General features: G+C 37.1%; 1 protein-coding gene across 1 annotated transcript; it reads right to left on the reverse strand.

The window, feature by feature from the left end:
• Window positions 1-3,613: 3,613 nt before the first annotated feature.
• On the reverse strand, window positions 3,614-12,946 carry LOC114026006 (zinc finger protein 470-like). The gene is made up of 2 exons (XM_027839920.1): window positions 12,850-12,946; window positions 3,614-6,620 (listed from the first exon to the last, which is right to left on the reverse strand). The coding sequence occupies exons 1-2, from the start codon at window positions 12,881-12,883 to the stop codon at window positions 5,341-5,343; spliced, it is 1,314 nt and encodes a 437-aa protein (XP_027695721.1). The 5' UTR covers window positions 12,884-12,946; the 3' UTR covers window positions 3,614-5,340.
• Window positions 12,947-14,645: the final 1,699 nt, after the last annotated feature.

Below are 14,645 nucleotides of genomic sequence, written 5' to 3' on the forward strand. Positions count from 1 at the left end.
ATTAATACTTATTTCAATTAAATTTTAGTTGTCCATCCTGTCTTCTCATCTGCAAAAAGTGAACATTTTGTTTCTTCTTTACTTTTATTGATTCTTTTTCTTTTCTTACTTCTATAGCCGTTATATCTAGCAATATGTAAAATACGTGTGGCAACAATGCAAATTCACCTCTGATTTTGTTGGAGAGCAATTTAATTTATACCCACTACATAAAATGCTGACTCATCTTTGGATGTGTGGGTGATGTATGTATGATTAATAGTACACCTTTTGGATATATGCACATCCAAAAGGAATACTTTTAATCATATTAATGAAAGGTACATTTATTCATGTTTTCTACAGATTTTAGTAGAAATAGTTGAGATTTATTAAAAAAAATTTTGCATCTATTGATAATACATTGTTTTCATTTGTTGTTATTAATATGGTTAATTTATAGTTTTCTTTTCTTCTTTTTGGCTAGGCAATGGGTTTAAGTGACTTACTCAGAGTCACACAGCTAGTGTTATGTGTCTGAGGCCAGATTTGACCTCAGGCCCTCTTGAATCCAGAGCCGGTGCTCTATCCACTGTGCCACTTAGCTGCCCCTATAGTTTTCTTAATATTAAACCAATACATCAATCTTGGAACGAATCCATCCTGCTCATAACATATAATCCTTGTACTATTTTGGGGGGCTTTTTGCTAAGATTTTATTTAAAAATTTTTGCAGCAATACTGATTAGGGAAATAGGTTTTGTTTTTCTTTTTACTTCTTTGTGTCAAGCCCATGTTTACGTCATAGATGGAATTTTGTAAGATGCTTTCTTTTGCTATTTCTGCAAATAACTTCTCTATTTTTAAAACTAATTATTTTTGATAGAATTTACTTTTAATTACAGCTGGTCCTGCATTATCCATCCTCACCTCCCCACTCTGAACCCATTAGAACTGATTTATCCCTTGTTAAATTACTCCTCCTGGGACTGGGTTGTTCAAATTTTCTGTCTCTCTGTAAATTTCAGTACTTTATATTTTTGTAAATATTTATTTTGTGTATTTATTTGTATGTATTTGACATATAGTTGGGCAAAATAATTTTTCTTTTTAATTTCATGAGATTTTAAGTTTCAAATTTTCTCCCCCCTCTTCCCTACCCACCTCGTCAAGAAGGCAGGAATAATTTCTAATAAAACCTTTATGTAACATAAATTATCCTTTTTCATTTTTGTTAATGGTAATTTAATTTCTCTTTTCTTCTTTTAAATCAAATTAGCCAATAGTTTATCCACCTGCTTTCTCCACTGAAATGTTTTTTTATCTGTTTATTCATTTTTTGTTTTTAATTTGGTTAATATCTAACTTGATTTCAGCATTTGTTTGGTATTTAATTGGAATTTTAAAATTTGTTTTATTTTTTTAATTTGTGTTTTAGTTGCACACCTATTTCATTAATGTCAGCCAGTCAAATGGCATTTATTAAGCACCTACTATGTGCCAGGAACATTGCTAAGTGCTAGGGATACAAACCAAGGCATGAAGACATGGTCCTCATTGCCCATAGTTCTGCCCTTCCAATCTTACAAGGCAAGTCTAATCCTTTTTTCCACATGACAGCCCTTCAAATACTTGTCTAGCAGAAAATTGGATTGGAGTCCAAACCACAGAATATAAAGGGAATGCTGCCACCAGCCCTCAGGGCCCATTACGTGGAGGCCCTTGGATGTTTTGACTTAAAAACTGATTGTTTCTAAAAAATACAGCTAGCATTTATGGTGGTGCGGTCATCTTTTTATATCCTCACAACAACCTTGGAAGGTAGGAGCTGTTATTATCCCCATTTTGCAGATTTTTAGAGAAACTGAGACAGAGTTGACACCCCATGTTTGGCAAAATGCAGTCCAAAAAAGTAAAACCAGGTACAATCAGCAGACAAGGGAATTTAAAACAATCAAAAAGAAGGTTCCCTGGGATGTCAGGAGTTCCTCTCCCAATGGTGGGTTTTGTTTTTTTTTCAAATATTCTCGATGCCCCACAATCCCTAAGTGCGTCCCAAATCAATCCACCTGGGAGGAAACTTAACTCAAACTGCTCCAGGTCTGCTCTGTAACACCTCCTTTGCTCACAACAGCCCTTGTTGCTATTGTGGGAGTGGGAAAGTTTAACTCAACTGTCCTGGGCTCCATCAGTGTCCCTGCGTTCAATAAAAGATCTTTAGGGCTCATCTAAGAAAGGTCTGTTGTCTTATGGATGAAGAGCTGAGATAGGTAAAGTAACTTATCCAAGGTTCCACAGAGCAGTGGGTCAGAAGGCCATTCCCAATTAGGTCTAATCATTTCAGATGACACAAAGCAGGTAGTCAAGCTGGCTCAGGAATCACTTACATTAGGGCTTAGGGACTTCAGGTGTGGAAGGGGAACTGGAAAGGAAAGCTCTGGGACAAAGGGCAATGTCCTTTCCTAAGGAAAAAATCTGTGCAAAGCTGTACAATAGGAAGGTAGAAAACCTATACAGAGGTCACTAGATCTGCTAATCTCTCCAACCCATGACTCACTGTGAAAGTTCTACCGTGAAATCTCTCATCCCACCCACTTCCTTCTCATAAAGAGCTAAGGCACCATCTGGCTACTACTGAAAAGTCTTGAATTTGACCTGATTTTAAGATTCTCCACAACAAGATGCTGTAACAGCCTTCCCATCCCCCCCAATTAATAGTATTATATTTTTTCCAAATACATGTAAACATGAAAGTTCACAACATTCACTTTTATAAGATTTTGAGTTCCAAGATTTTTTTCTCTCCCCCTCCCCAACATGGTAAGCAATCTGATATAGGCTATACATGTAAAATCATATTAGAGATATTTACCCATTAGTCATCTTGTGAAAGAAGAATCAGAACAGAAGGGAAAAACCACAAGAAAGAAAATGCAAAAAACAGTAGGCTTCGATTTGAATTCAGACTCTGTAGTACTTTTGCTGGATGTGGATAGCATTTTCCATCATGACTCTTTTAGAATTGTCTTAGATCACTGTATTGCTGAGAAGAGCTAAGTCTATCAAAGCTGATCATCACACAATGTTGCTGTTACTGTGTACAGTGTTCTGGTTCGGCTCGCTTCATTCTGAAAAAGTTTATGTATTTCTAGGTTTTTCTGAAATCCACCTGCTCACCATTTCTTGTAGCATAATAGCATTCCATTATATTCATATATTACAACTTGTTCAGCCACTCTCCAATGGATGGGCATCTCCTCAATTTCCAATTTTTTGTCTCCACAAAAAAGACCTACTGTAAATATTTTTGTACATCTAAGTCCATTTCCTTTTTCTTTCATCTCTTTGGGATACAGACCTCGTAGTGGTATTGCTGTGTCAAAGGGTATGCAGTTTTTTGGTTTCTTTGTTTTTATTGAGGCAACTGGGGTTAAGTGACTTGCCCACAGTCACACAACTAGTTAGCTTTGTGTGTCTGAGGCTGGATTTGAACTCAGTTCCTCCTGACTCCAGGGACAGTGCTCTATCTATCTGCTGTACCACCTAGCTGCCCTGGTATGCATAGTTTTATACTCCTTTGGGCACAGTTCCAAATTGTTCTGCAGAATGGTTGGACCAATTCTGAATTGTGCTCATGTCCCTATTTTTCCACATCCCCTCCTGAATTTGTCATTTCCCTTTTTTGTCACGCTGGCCAATCTGAGGTAGTGTGACATGTTGCTTCAAAGTTCTTTTCATTTGCATTTCTCTAGTTAAAAGTGATTTAGGGCATTCTTTCATTATTATTGATTACTTTGATTTCTTCATTGAAAACTGTTTCTATTCCTAAACCATAATGGGAATCTTATTCATCTTTTCATGTGTGTCACTAATTAGATGACAAGGCATTTGGCTACCAGGAGAAGGTCACTGATAATCGTGCTGTTTACCTGCACATTCTTCTCTTTGAAGTTCAGAGCACAGGACAGAAATCACATTGCATTAACATCTGCCACAGGCCCTAATGAGGCTTTGTTTTAAATAAGGTGATTCCAAATCTTTATGGTCCACAGTGGCTACCCAAACGAAGAGAAGCAGAAGCAGTAGCAGCCACATGAGGAACACAGCTCAGATTATGATATATTTCTCAAGTACCATCAACAATTATTCATCACACATTAGGCTCAGGCTCATCTGATGGCCAAGAGGTCATCCCCCAGCTTCTTGCATGCCATAATCCGAGGAACCAAAGTTAATACTAAGGATCTCCCAAAACCACCATCCACTCAGTAACCTCTCCCTCCCCCTGAAGGCCCATGGGAAGATAACACTGAATCTCTGCCCCTTTACAGGGCTTCTTAGAGGGGAGGAATATCTTCTACCCATGGTGCCTAAATAAGGACTCTGTGAACTGCATCTAGAGACTCAGAATCACAGTTTAGTCAGCTGGGGGAATCTTCCCACACTCCTTATAATCAGGAAAATCACTCTAGTATCAATTCTCTGATGGACATAAAGTAGCATCCTTAGTCTAAAGTCTTACCCAAACTCACAAAGTTTCTCTCTAGAAATAGTTCTTTGATGTTGAGTAAGTTGCGTCTTCAGGCTGAAGATCTTACCACAATCAATGCATTCCTAAGGTCTCTCTCCAGTATGAATGCTCTGATGTTGAGGAAAAGATACATTCAGGTGGAAGGCTTTCCCTTGTACGTTACATTCAGAAGCCATGAGTTATTTAAAGTTGAGAAAGATCTAATTTGTGACAGAAGGCCTTCCCACGCTACTCACATTCATAAAGAATTTCTCCAGTATGCATTCTCTGATAAACAGTAACATGAGGCGTCTTGTTGAAGGCCTTCCCATATTCACTACATACATAAGGTTTTTCTTCAACATGAATTTTTGATGTCTAATTAGATCCAAATTGCAATGGAAGGTCTTCCCAGACTCTTTACCAGTCTCCCCAGGATGAATTCTCTGATGGATAAAAAGTAATATTCTCCATCTAAAGGCCAACCTACATGCACTGCACTCTTAAGATTCCTTTCCTGAATGAATTCTTTGGTGTTGAGTAAATTGGATCCTCACTCTGAAGGTCTTCCCACATTCATGACATCCATAAAGTTTCTCTTCAGCATGATTTTTTTCATGTCAAATAAGATCTGAGTTATAGGGGAAAGCCTTCCCACACTCCTTACATTTATTAAGGATGTTTTGAGTATGAATTCTCTGGTGTACAGTAAGATATTTCTTCCTCTTGTAGGCCTTTCCACATTCATTACATTAATAAAGTTTCTCTCCAGTATGAATTTTTTGATGTAGAGTAAGATCTATGTCATAGTGGAAACCCTTCTCACACTCCTTATATTCATAAGACAACTCTCAAATATGAATTCTCTGATGATTACTAAGATAGTCCTTCCTCCCGAAGGCCTTTCCACATTTCCTACATTCATAAGGTTTTTCTCCAGTATGAATTCTCTGATGCACTTTAAGTTGTGAGTTAGTCTTGAAGGCCTTTCCACATTGATCACATTCATAAAGAAAATCTCTAGTATGAATTCTCTGATGGACTTTAAGTTCAAAGTTAGTCCTGAAGGCCTTTCCACATTCACTACATTCATAAGGTTTCTCTCCAGTATGAATTCTGTAATGCACTGTAAGTTTTGTCTTATACCTGAAGGCCTTCCCACATTTACTACATTCATAAGGTTTCTCGCCAGTATGAATTCTGTGATGCACTTTAAGTTGTGTCTTATCCCTGAAGGCCTTTCCACATTCACTACATTCATAAGGTTTCTCTCCAGTATGAATTTTCTGATGTACTGTAAGTTGTATCTTATATTTGAAGGCCTTTCCACATTCACTACATTCATAAGGTTTCTCTCCAGTATGAATTCTCTGATGCAGAGCAAGTGCCTTCTTTCCCCTGAAGGTCTTCATACATTTACTACATTCACAAGCTTTCTCTCCAGTATGAATTCTTTGATGTCGAATAAGTTTTGACTTGAAAAGAAAAGCCTTCCCACACTCCTTACATTCATAAGGAATGTTTCCAGTATGAATTTTGTGATGCACTCTTAGTCCTGAAGTATTCCTGAAGACCTTCCCACATTCAGTACATTCATAAGGATTCTCTTCAGTGTGAATCCTGTGATGCATTGTAAGTTGTGTCGTATATCTGAATGCTTTTCCACATGCACTACATTCGTATGGTTTCTCACCAGTATGAACTCTCCAGTGCACAGTAAGTTGTGTCTTACTTCTGAAGGCCTTCCCACATTCACTACATTCATAAGGTTTCTCTCCAGTGTGAATTCTGTGATGCAGTGTAAGTTGTGTCTTATCCCTACAGGCCTTCCCACAATCACTACACTCATAAGGATTCTTTTCAGTATGAATTATCTGATGTCGAGCAAGGTACTTCTTGTTCCTGAAGGCCTTTCCACATTCACTACATTCATAAGGTTTCTCTCCAGTATGAATTCTGCGATGCACTGTAAGCTGTATCTCATCCCTGAAGGCCTTCTTACATTCACTACATTGGCAAAGTGTCTCTCCAGTATGAATTTTCTGACACACAAAAAGGTGCTCCTTGCTCCTGAAGGCCTTCCCATATTCATCATATTCAAGAAGTTTATCTCCAGTAAATTTTCTGCTCTCTGAAAGGAAGAATAAAAGAGCTGATTAACCTTGCCTTTTTTACCCTTTCCCAAGATTCTTAGTTCCTCAAAGGTTTTAGTGCCATTCTCCTGCCTTCTCACTTGAGGACAGTATCACTAGTCTTTCACTAAGAATCAATATATGTTACTTGAAAGTATGATGAATCAGAAGTAACATGTAAATGATTTGATTGAGGATAAAATTACCTGGAGAGTTGACTGAACCTTTTCTCTACTTTAACTGGTTTACATTTGAATAGAGTAAGACAATTCAGAAAAAAACAGATGACTTTGAAAAATTGCAAATGTATCCTTACCATCTGAAGTGAAAATAGGAAAAGACTGAACAGAAAGAAAATAGAGAATTGAGTTCAGAGTGAGGAAGAGAAAGATATATGAAGTAAACAGAATAAAGAAATATGAGGGGGGAAACGTAACAATCACTGCCTGAAATTTTCTCTAAAAATCCAACACATCTACTTTGTAAGGGATTGATTGAAATTTTTAAGATTAAAACATACAGGTGTTTTTGACAAGAGAAATTACTAATAATTACCTGATACATTTCTCAAAACTCTGGTAATCAAAGAAGTAAAAATGAAAATAATTTGGAGGTAGCAATAAATAGCCACCAGATTAGCAAAAAAACTTGAAAAATGATAAATTCTGGGCATTGCCATACATTTTTTTCAGTTTTTGTGAAAAAGTGATTTGGTATCCCAGAAGCTGGGGTCTTTGGATTTATCAAAGAGTAGATTAGTTTAGTCATTGACTGTTGTGTCTTGCATGCCTAACCTATTCCACTAATCCACCACTTTCTCTTTTAGTCAGTACCATGTAGTTGTGATGACTGCTGCTTTATAATACAATTTAAGGTCTGGTACAGCTAGGCCACCTTCCTTTGCATTTCTTTTCACTAGTTCCTTTGATATTCCAGACTTTTTGTTCTTCCAGATGAATTCTGTTATTGTTTTTGATAGCTCAATAAAATAATTGTTTGGTAGTTTGATTGGTATGGCAGTGAATAAGCAAATTAATTTAGGTGGAATTGTCATTTTTATCATGTTAGCTCTGTCTACCCATGCACAACTGATATTTTTCCAATTGTTTAGATCTTACCTTATTTGTGTGAAAAGTGTTTTGTAACTGTGTTCATATACTTCCTGATTTTGTTTTGGCAGGTAGACTCTGAAATATTTTATAATGTCTACGGCAATTTTAAATGGAATATTTCTATCTCTTGCTGCTAGGCTTTGTTAGTAATATACAGAAATGTGTGTGATTTGTGTGGGTTTATTTTATATCCTGCAACTTTGCTGAATTTGTTTGTTATTTCAAGTCATATTTTACTTGATTCTCTAAATATACTATCGTATCATCTTCAAAGAGTGATAGCTGTGTTTCTTCTTTGCCTATTCTAATTCCTTCAATTTTTTTTTCTCCTCTAACTCCTAAGCTAACATGTCCAGCACAATACTGAATAACAGTGGTAATAATAGACATCCTTGGTTCACCCCAGGTCTTAATGAAAATGTTTCCAGCTTATGCTCATTACATATAATACCTGCAGATTGCTTTTGATAGATGCTATCTATAATTTTAAGCAAGACTCCATTTATTGCAGTTATTCCTAAAGAGAGGAATAACTCTAGTGAGAATTAAAAAACACACTCTAGTGCTTTTAATAGGAATGGGTTTTGTATTTTGTCAAAAATGCTTTTTCTCCATCTACTGAGATAATCATATGATTTCTTTAAGTTTTGTGGTTGATATGCTCAATTATGCTGCTAGTTTTCCTAATATTGAACCAGCCCTGCATTCCTGGTATAAATCCTACCTGGTCATAGTGTATTGTCTTTGAGATAATTTGTTGTAATTTCTTTGCCAACATTTTATTTAAAATTTTTGGCTCAATATTCATTGGGGAAATTGGTCTCCAATTTTCTTTCTGTTTTGGCTCTTTCAGCATCATATTTGTATCATAAAACGTATTTTCTAAGACTCCTTCTTTGCCTATTTTCCCAAATAATTTATGTAGTATTGGAATTAGTTGTTCTTGAAATGTTTGAAAGAATTAACGCATAAATCCACGTGGCCCTGGAGTTTTCTTAGGGAGTGCACTGACAGCTTGTTCAATTTCTTTTTCTGAAACTGGGTTAAGTATTTTACTTCCTTTTCCATTATAGTGGGCAATGTATATTTTTGTAAATATTAATCCATTTCACTAAGATTGTCAAATTTATTGGCATACAGTTGGGCAAAATATCTCCTAATTACTGTTTTGATTTCCTCTTCATTGGTGGTAAATTCACCCTTTTCATTTCTGATGCTGCTAATGTGGTTTTCTTTCTCTCTTTTCTTTTTTGGTGAGGCAATTGGGGTTAAGTGACTTGCTTAGAGGCACACAGCTGACTATTATGTGTCTGAGGCCAGATTTTAATTTGGTGCCTCTTGACTCCCAGGTTGGTGCACCACCTAGCTGCCCCTCTTCTTTCTTTTTTTAAATCAAACGAACCAAAAACTTATCCATTTTATTGTTTTTTCATGAAATGAGCTCTTATTTTTATTTATTAATTCAATAGTTTTCTTAATTTCAATTTTATTAATCTCTCCTATGTGTTTCAGAATTTCTTCTTTAGTATTTAACTGGGAATTTTCAATTTGTTCTTTCTCTAGCTTTTATATTACGTGCCCAATTCACTGATCTCTTCTTCCTCTATTCATGTAAGCATGTAGAAGTAAAACTTCCCCCAAAAACAGCTTTTGCGGCATCCCATAAGTTTTGGTATGTTGTCTCATAATTGTCATTCTCTTGGATGAAGTTATTGATTGTTTCTATGATTTGTTGTTTGACCTCATTCTTTAGGATTAGATTATTGTTTCCAATTAATTTTTAGTCTACTTTCCATAGCGCTTTATTACCTGTAATTTTTATTGCATCATGATCTGAAAGAATGCATTTACTATTTCTGCCTTTCTGCAATGGATTGTGAAGTTTTGATGCCCTAGTACATGGTCGATATTTGTGGAAGTGCCATGTACCATGGAGAAAAAGGTATATTCCTTTCTGTCCCCACTCAGTTTTCACCAGAGATCAACCATATTTAACTTTTCTAAAACTCTACTGATGTCCTCAACTTCTTTCTTGTTGATTTTCTGCTTAGATTTATAGTATGGCAGAAACTGGGCATAGACCAACGTCTTACACCCTATACCAAGATAAAGTCAAAATGGCTATAGGATTTAGATATGACTGATACTATAAGCAAACTTAAAGAGCAAGAAATAGTTTACCTTTCAGATGGATGGAGAAGGGAAGAATTTATAACCAAACAAGAGAAAGAGAATATTATGAAATGCAGAATGAATAATTTTGATTCCATTAAATTGAAAAATTTTTGCACAAAGCCAATGCATCCAAAATTAAGAGGGAAGCAGAAAACTGGGAAAGAATTTTTACACACAGTGTCTCTGATAAGGGCCTCATTTCTAAAATATATGGAGAATGAAGCCAAATTTGTAAGAATACAAGGCATTCCCCAATTGATAAATGGTCAAAGGACATGAACACGCAATTTTCAGAGAAAGAAACTAAAGCTATCTACAATCATGAAGAAATGTTCTAAATCACTATTGATTAGAGAAATGCAAATCAAAATGACTCTGAGGTATCACATCACACTGATCAGATTGGTTACCATGACAAAACAGGACAATGATAAACGTTGGAGAATATGTGAGAAAATTGGAAAGCTAATGCATTGTTGGTGGACTTGTGAAATGATCCAACCATTCTGGAGTGAAATTTGGAACTATGCCCAAAGTGCTGTAAAAATGTGCATACCCTTTAGCCCAGCAATATCACTTCTAGGTCTATATTCCAAAGAGATCATACAAATGGGAAAAGGACCCACATGTACAAAAATATTTATAGCAGCTCTTTCTGTGGTGGTAAAGAATTGGAAATTGAGAGGATACCCATTAAATGGGGAATTGCTGAACATGTTGTGGTATATGAATGTAATGGAATACCACTGTGCTATAAGAAATGATGAGTTGGCAGACGTCAAAAAAACCTGGACTTACATGAACTGATGCAGAGTGAAATGAGCAAAACCAGAGAACACTGCACACAGTAACAGCAACATTGTGAGATGACTGACGTTTACAGACTTGGCTCTTCACAGAAATGCAAGAATCTAAGACAACTCCAAAAGACTCATGATGGAAATAGCTATCCACAAGCAACGAAAGAACTATGGAGTCTGAATGCAGATGGAAGCATACTATTTGCTCTCCTTTTCCTTTGTTGTTTTGTTTTATTGTTTTGTTTTGTTGCTTCATTCTCGGAGTTCCTGCCATTAGGTCTAACTGTTCTTTACATCATAACTAATGGGAAAATGTGCTTAATATGAATGTGTAAGTACAGCCTATATCAAACTGCATGCTGTCTTGGAAATGGAGGGGGAGAGAGAGAAAATTTAAGACTCAAAATCTTGTTGATGTGAATGCAGAAAATTAAAATAAATTATCAAGGAAAAAAAACAAAAAAATTAACTTTAGCCAATTATTTTGAAATAGCTACATATGAAGCTACTGCTGCCTTTTTTCTGAAAAGGAACATCAATTTTGGCTAGAGCTACAGAACCGTTCATATCCTTGGACCCAATAGTACCACTACTAGGTTTGCATCCTCAATATGTTAATGAAAATCAACAAGGCACTCTCAGTAAAAATTTTTACAACAGCTATTTGTAAAATAGAAAAATACTGAAAATCTATAGGTCCAATGATTGGCTTATGGTTAAACAAGTCCTGACTTATAAACATATTACTGTGCCTTTATAAACACAATTTCAAAGCATAAGGAAAAACACTATGATACATAACATCAGACTCAAAGAAAGGGGAATTAGGTGAGGATTAACTATTTTAAAAAGTAACATCAGCAAAGCAACATTATCCAAAAAAAAAAGAAGAAAATATCAGAAGAGGACTAAGAAGTAAAAAGAGCACATTACTTAACATCTTAAGTAATGTACTTATTTTAAAAGGGAAAATGAATTCATGCAAGTGAGGCAGGAGAATGCCTGCTTACGAGAAGATAATCTTCAATGAAAAGAAGAGAAATACCTGCCCTGTAGAAAGGCAGCAACTTTCTTTGAGGGTGGAGATACATTTCAATAAAGAGATAGATTTAAAAAAGTAACTTCCTGAGGTAAAAAATGAAGTATGAACATCTCAGCTCTTCTCAACAGGTATTAGAAGCTTTGATAGGCCATCTGTGTTCAACATTTTACAAGACCTTTGACCTAAAATGATCAACAGATCACTAGTCTGCACTGACCCATCTGCTTGGTTTTTATGTAGTCACCTGGACAGCTACTTCTTGGAATATCTGCCTCTAGCATCCAAGATGCTTCCTTTCTTTCCAAATGGTAGATCACATCTGGTTTGGAAACTGCAAATCCTGTTCATTGAAAATGAAAAAGTGCTAGGGAGTTATTTCAGAGTTCCATCATAGAAGAAATAGATGAAATATCCCTTCCAACTCCTAGAAGTAAGGTAGGGGAACAAGAGCACTGAATGTGTTTTATACTACCAACGGTACTACGTTAGTTGATTTCATTGGAGACTTTTGTATTTCAAATGTGTGGAGCTTAATGTCCTGGGTGGAGGGAGAAGCAGGGTTTTCTCTTTTCCTTTTTTTTGAAGATGTCAAGGGGAGTAGAAATTGCATTTTTAAAAACGCAGCCACAAAACTTGATAAAATAATTCAAAAGCAGTTTAAGTCCTTTCTGGGGAAAAAGTGGGCATGTTAGGAAGACCTCAAGGATAGTACTAAGTACCACTGAAGGATATTTCACATTATGGTAGAATGGATTACTGAGTAGGACTTAGGAAAAAATAATTCATTTGACTCATTCTCTGCTTTGACAGTGGGAACACTGTGTATACTGAAACCTACATTGAGATTAAAAAGAATATCTTGGATTTGAAGCAACAGAGAGGGGAAGATACATCCTCAAGGATAACAACAAATCAAGAAATCAATTTCCAGGAATACTATGCAAAGACCTTTTTTCTGGAAACAGGTAGCACAAGTAATCTGTCTCTTGGCTACAAAAGGATTAAGAATATTTTCCTCTTGTACACCAAAGAATAACTGTTAAAATCTTGAAAGTTGTCAAAGTGTACATCAAGACTCCAAAGGGGCAGCTGTTCTTACCCAAAAAGACCAAGTTCCTATAGTTCTCCAGCATCACATCCCTGTACAACTTTTTCTGAGATGGGTTCAATTGTACCCACTCCTCTGGGGTGAATTCCACAGCCACATCCTTGAATGTCAGTGATTCCTGAAATAACAAAAACATTTGTGCTTACCCAGCTATAGCTCTGCTATAAAGTTCAAAAGTAAACAAGCAAGTAGAACAGCAAGTGGTACCTGAACCTGAAGCAATTGAGTCAACCACAATGACTCCATTTTGTGACTCAATTCTGGAGGTAGCTCAGTTCTTTTTCTGTTCAATTACAGGTGTAGTCAAATGTGTCTTGTGAGAAAAATCTATTCAATTCGGAGAATGGGTTGAAAACCTTACTGCATTATTTGAACCTAGTCCTTTGCAGTTCGGAAACCAGAACACCTTTACCTGTTGTTTAGAGACCCTGAACTAACGATCATGGAATGTGTGCACATTTAGACAACACAAAATCCAGCAGACCTGAAAGCGGAACAGCTCCTGTTGCAAGAGAACTCAGCAGATATCAAATCGAAACAGCAGCCCTGAGTCAAACAAGGCTGGAAAAGGAAGGCCAGCTTACTGAACGGGGGGCTGGATACACATTTTTCTGGAGTGGCCACAATCAAGCGGAATGTCCCGAAGTTGGTGTAGGTTGTGCAATCAAAACTAATCTAGTCAACAAGCTTGTATGCCTGCCAAAAGGAGTGATCTTCAGCATCTCTATCTTGCCACTGGACTCAAATGGCTCTTGAGGAGCCTGGTGACCTTGTACAGCCCACCATCACTTAATCCACTTCATTTGCAAGTCATGGCATCGTCTTCCTGATGACATGGTCCTCTTCAGAATGAAGGACAAACAACCTGTGAGTAGTCTGAGCTGCCCCACTGGGGACCCAACTGGCCACTTCCAGTTGGGAAACTCAGTTCCTTCTCCTCCTCCTCTCCCTTACCTGCAAGCCTTTCCCTTGGTCTAAGTGAGCTATCATGCCCTTGGCATTTACTGGTTAGATTTCTTTCTTAAAGACCATGCCTTAAACCCTTGGACAGGCCAACAAAAAGTCCAAGCCCAAGCCCACTAGGTGGTCATTGTTTGGGGCTCCAGTAGCCCATTTGCTAAGTAAATAATAATTGTTTCTATTTCAGCCAAAAACCCTGAAGGTCTTCCCCTCCCAGACTGATTTTGTTTACTTATTTTTTGTTAGATAAAAGGAGCCATTCCTCCCCACATTTCTAAACCAGCCTTAATCACTGAATGGGGCTTTGCCTCAGTCAAAGTGAGAACTCCTAAAGACCTTAGCTTCAAAAGGCCAAAGCTGGGCCACTTCCAGTCTTCCTGATCTCTATCTTGCCACTGGACTGAGGTGGCTCAGGAGGAGAAAGTGAGACCTTTCCTCACAACCCCAATTCATTTGCAAGTCCTGGCATCATCATCCAGATGGCATGGATCTAGAAGAGGACTCACACACACACACACACACACAAAAAAAAACCAACCATCAAGGGCATGTTAATATACTTGTTTTCCCAGGGGTGATCTAGAATTTCTCATTTTACTTTTTTCTGTCAATTCTGCCAAACAGATGACGGTGAGGGGGAACCTCAGAGAACCTTAATTTTCCTTTACTCCTACCCTTTATATTTTTAAGAGGAATAGGTGGGCAGCTAGGTGGCAAAGTGGATACAACTCCAGCACTGGAGTCAGGAGGACCTGTGTTGAAATTAGGCCACAGACACTTGACACTTACTAGCTGTGTGACTCTGGGCAAGTCACTTAACCCCCACT

The sequence above is a fragment of the Vombatus ursinus genome, unplaced genomic scaffold (genome assembly GCF_900497805.2).
Source record: "Vombatus ursinus unplaced genomic scaffold, bare-nosed wombat genome assembly UNPS02000136.1, whole genome shotgun sequence".
NCBI lineage: Eukaryota > Metazoa > Chordata > Mammalia > Diprotodontia > Vombatidae > Vombatus > Vombatus ursinus.

What these genes read in the sequence shown, in the direction of transcription:
- LOC114026006 (XM_027839920.1), bottom strand. Translation starts at nt 12,883, where the DNA reads ATGCTGGAGAACTATAGGAACTTGGTCTTTTTGG. An exon ending in TAGGAACTTGGTCTTTTTGG is followed by an intron (nt 6,621 to 12,849) that starts GTAAGAACAGCT and finishes TCTTCCTTTCAG; the next exon opens with AGAGCAGAAAATTTACTGGA.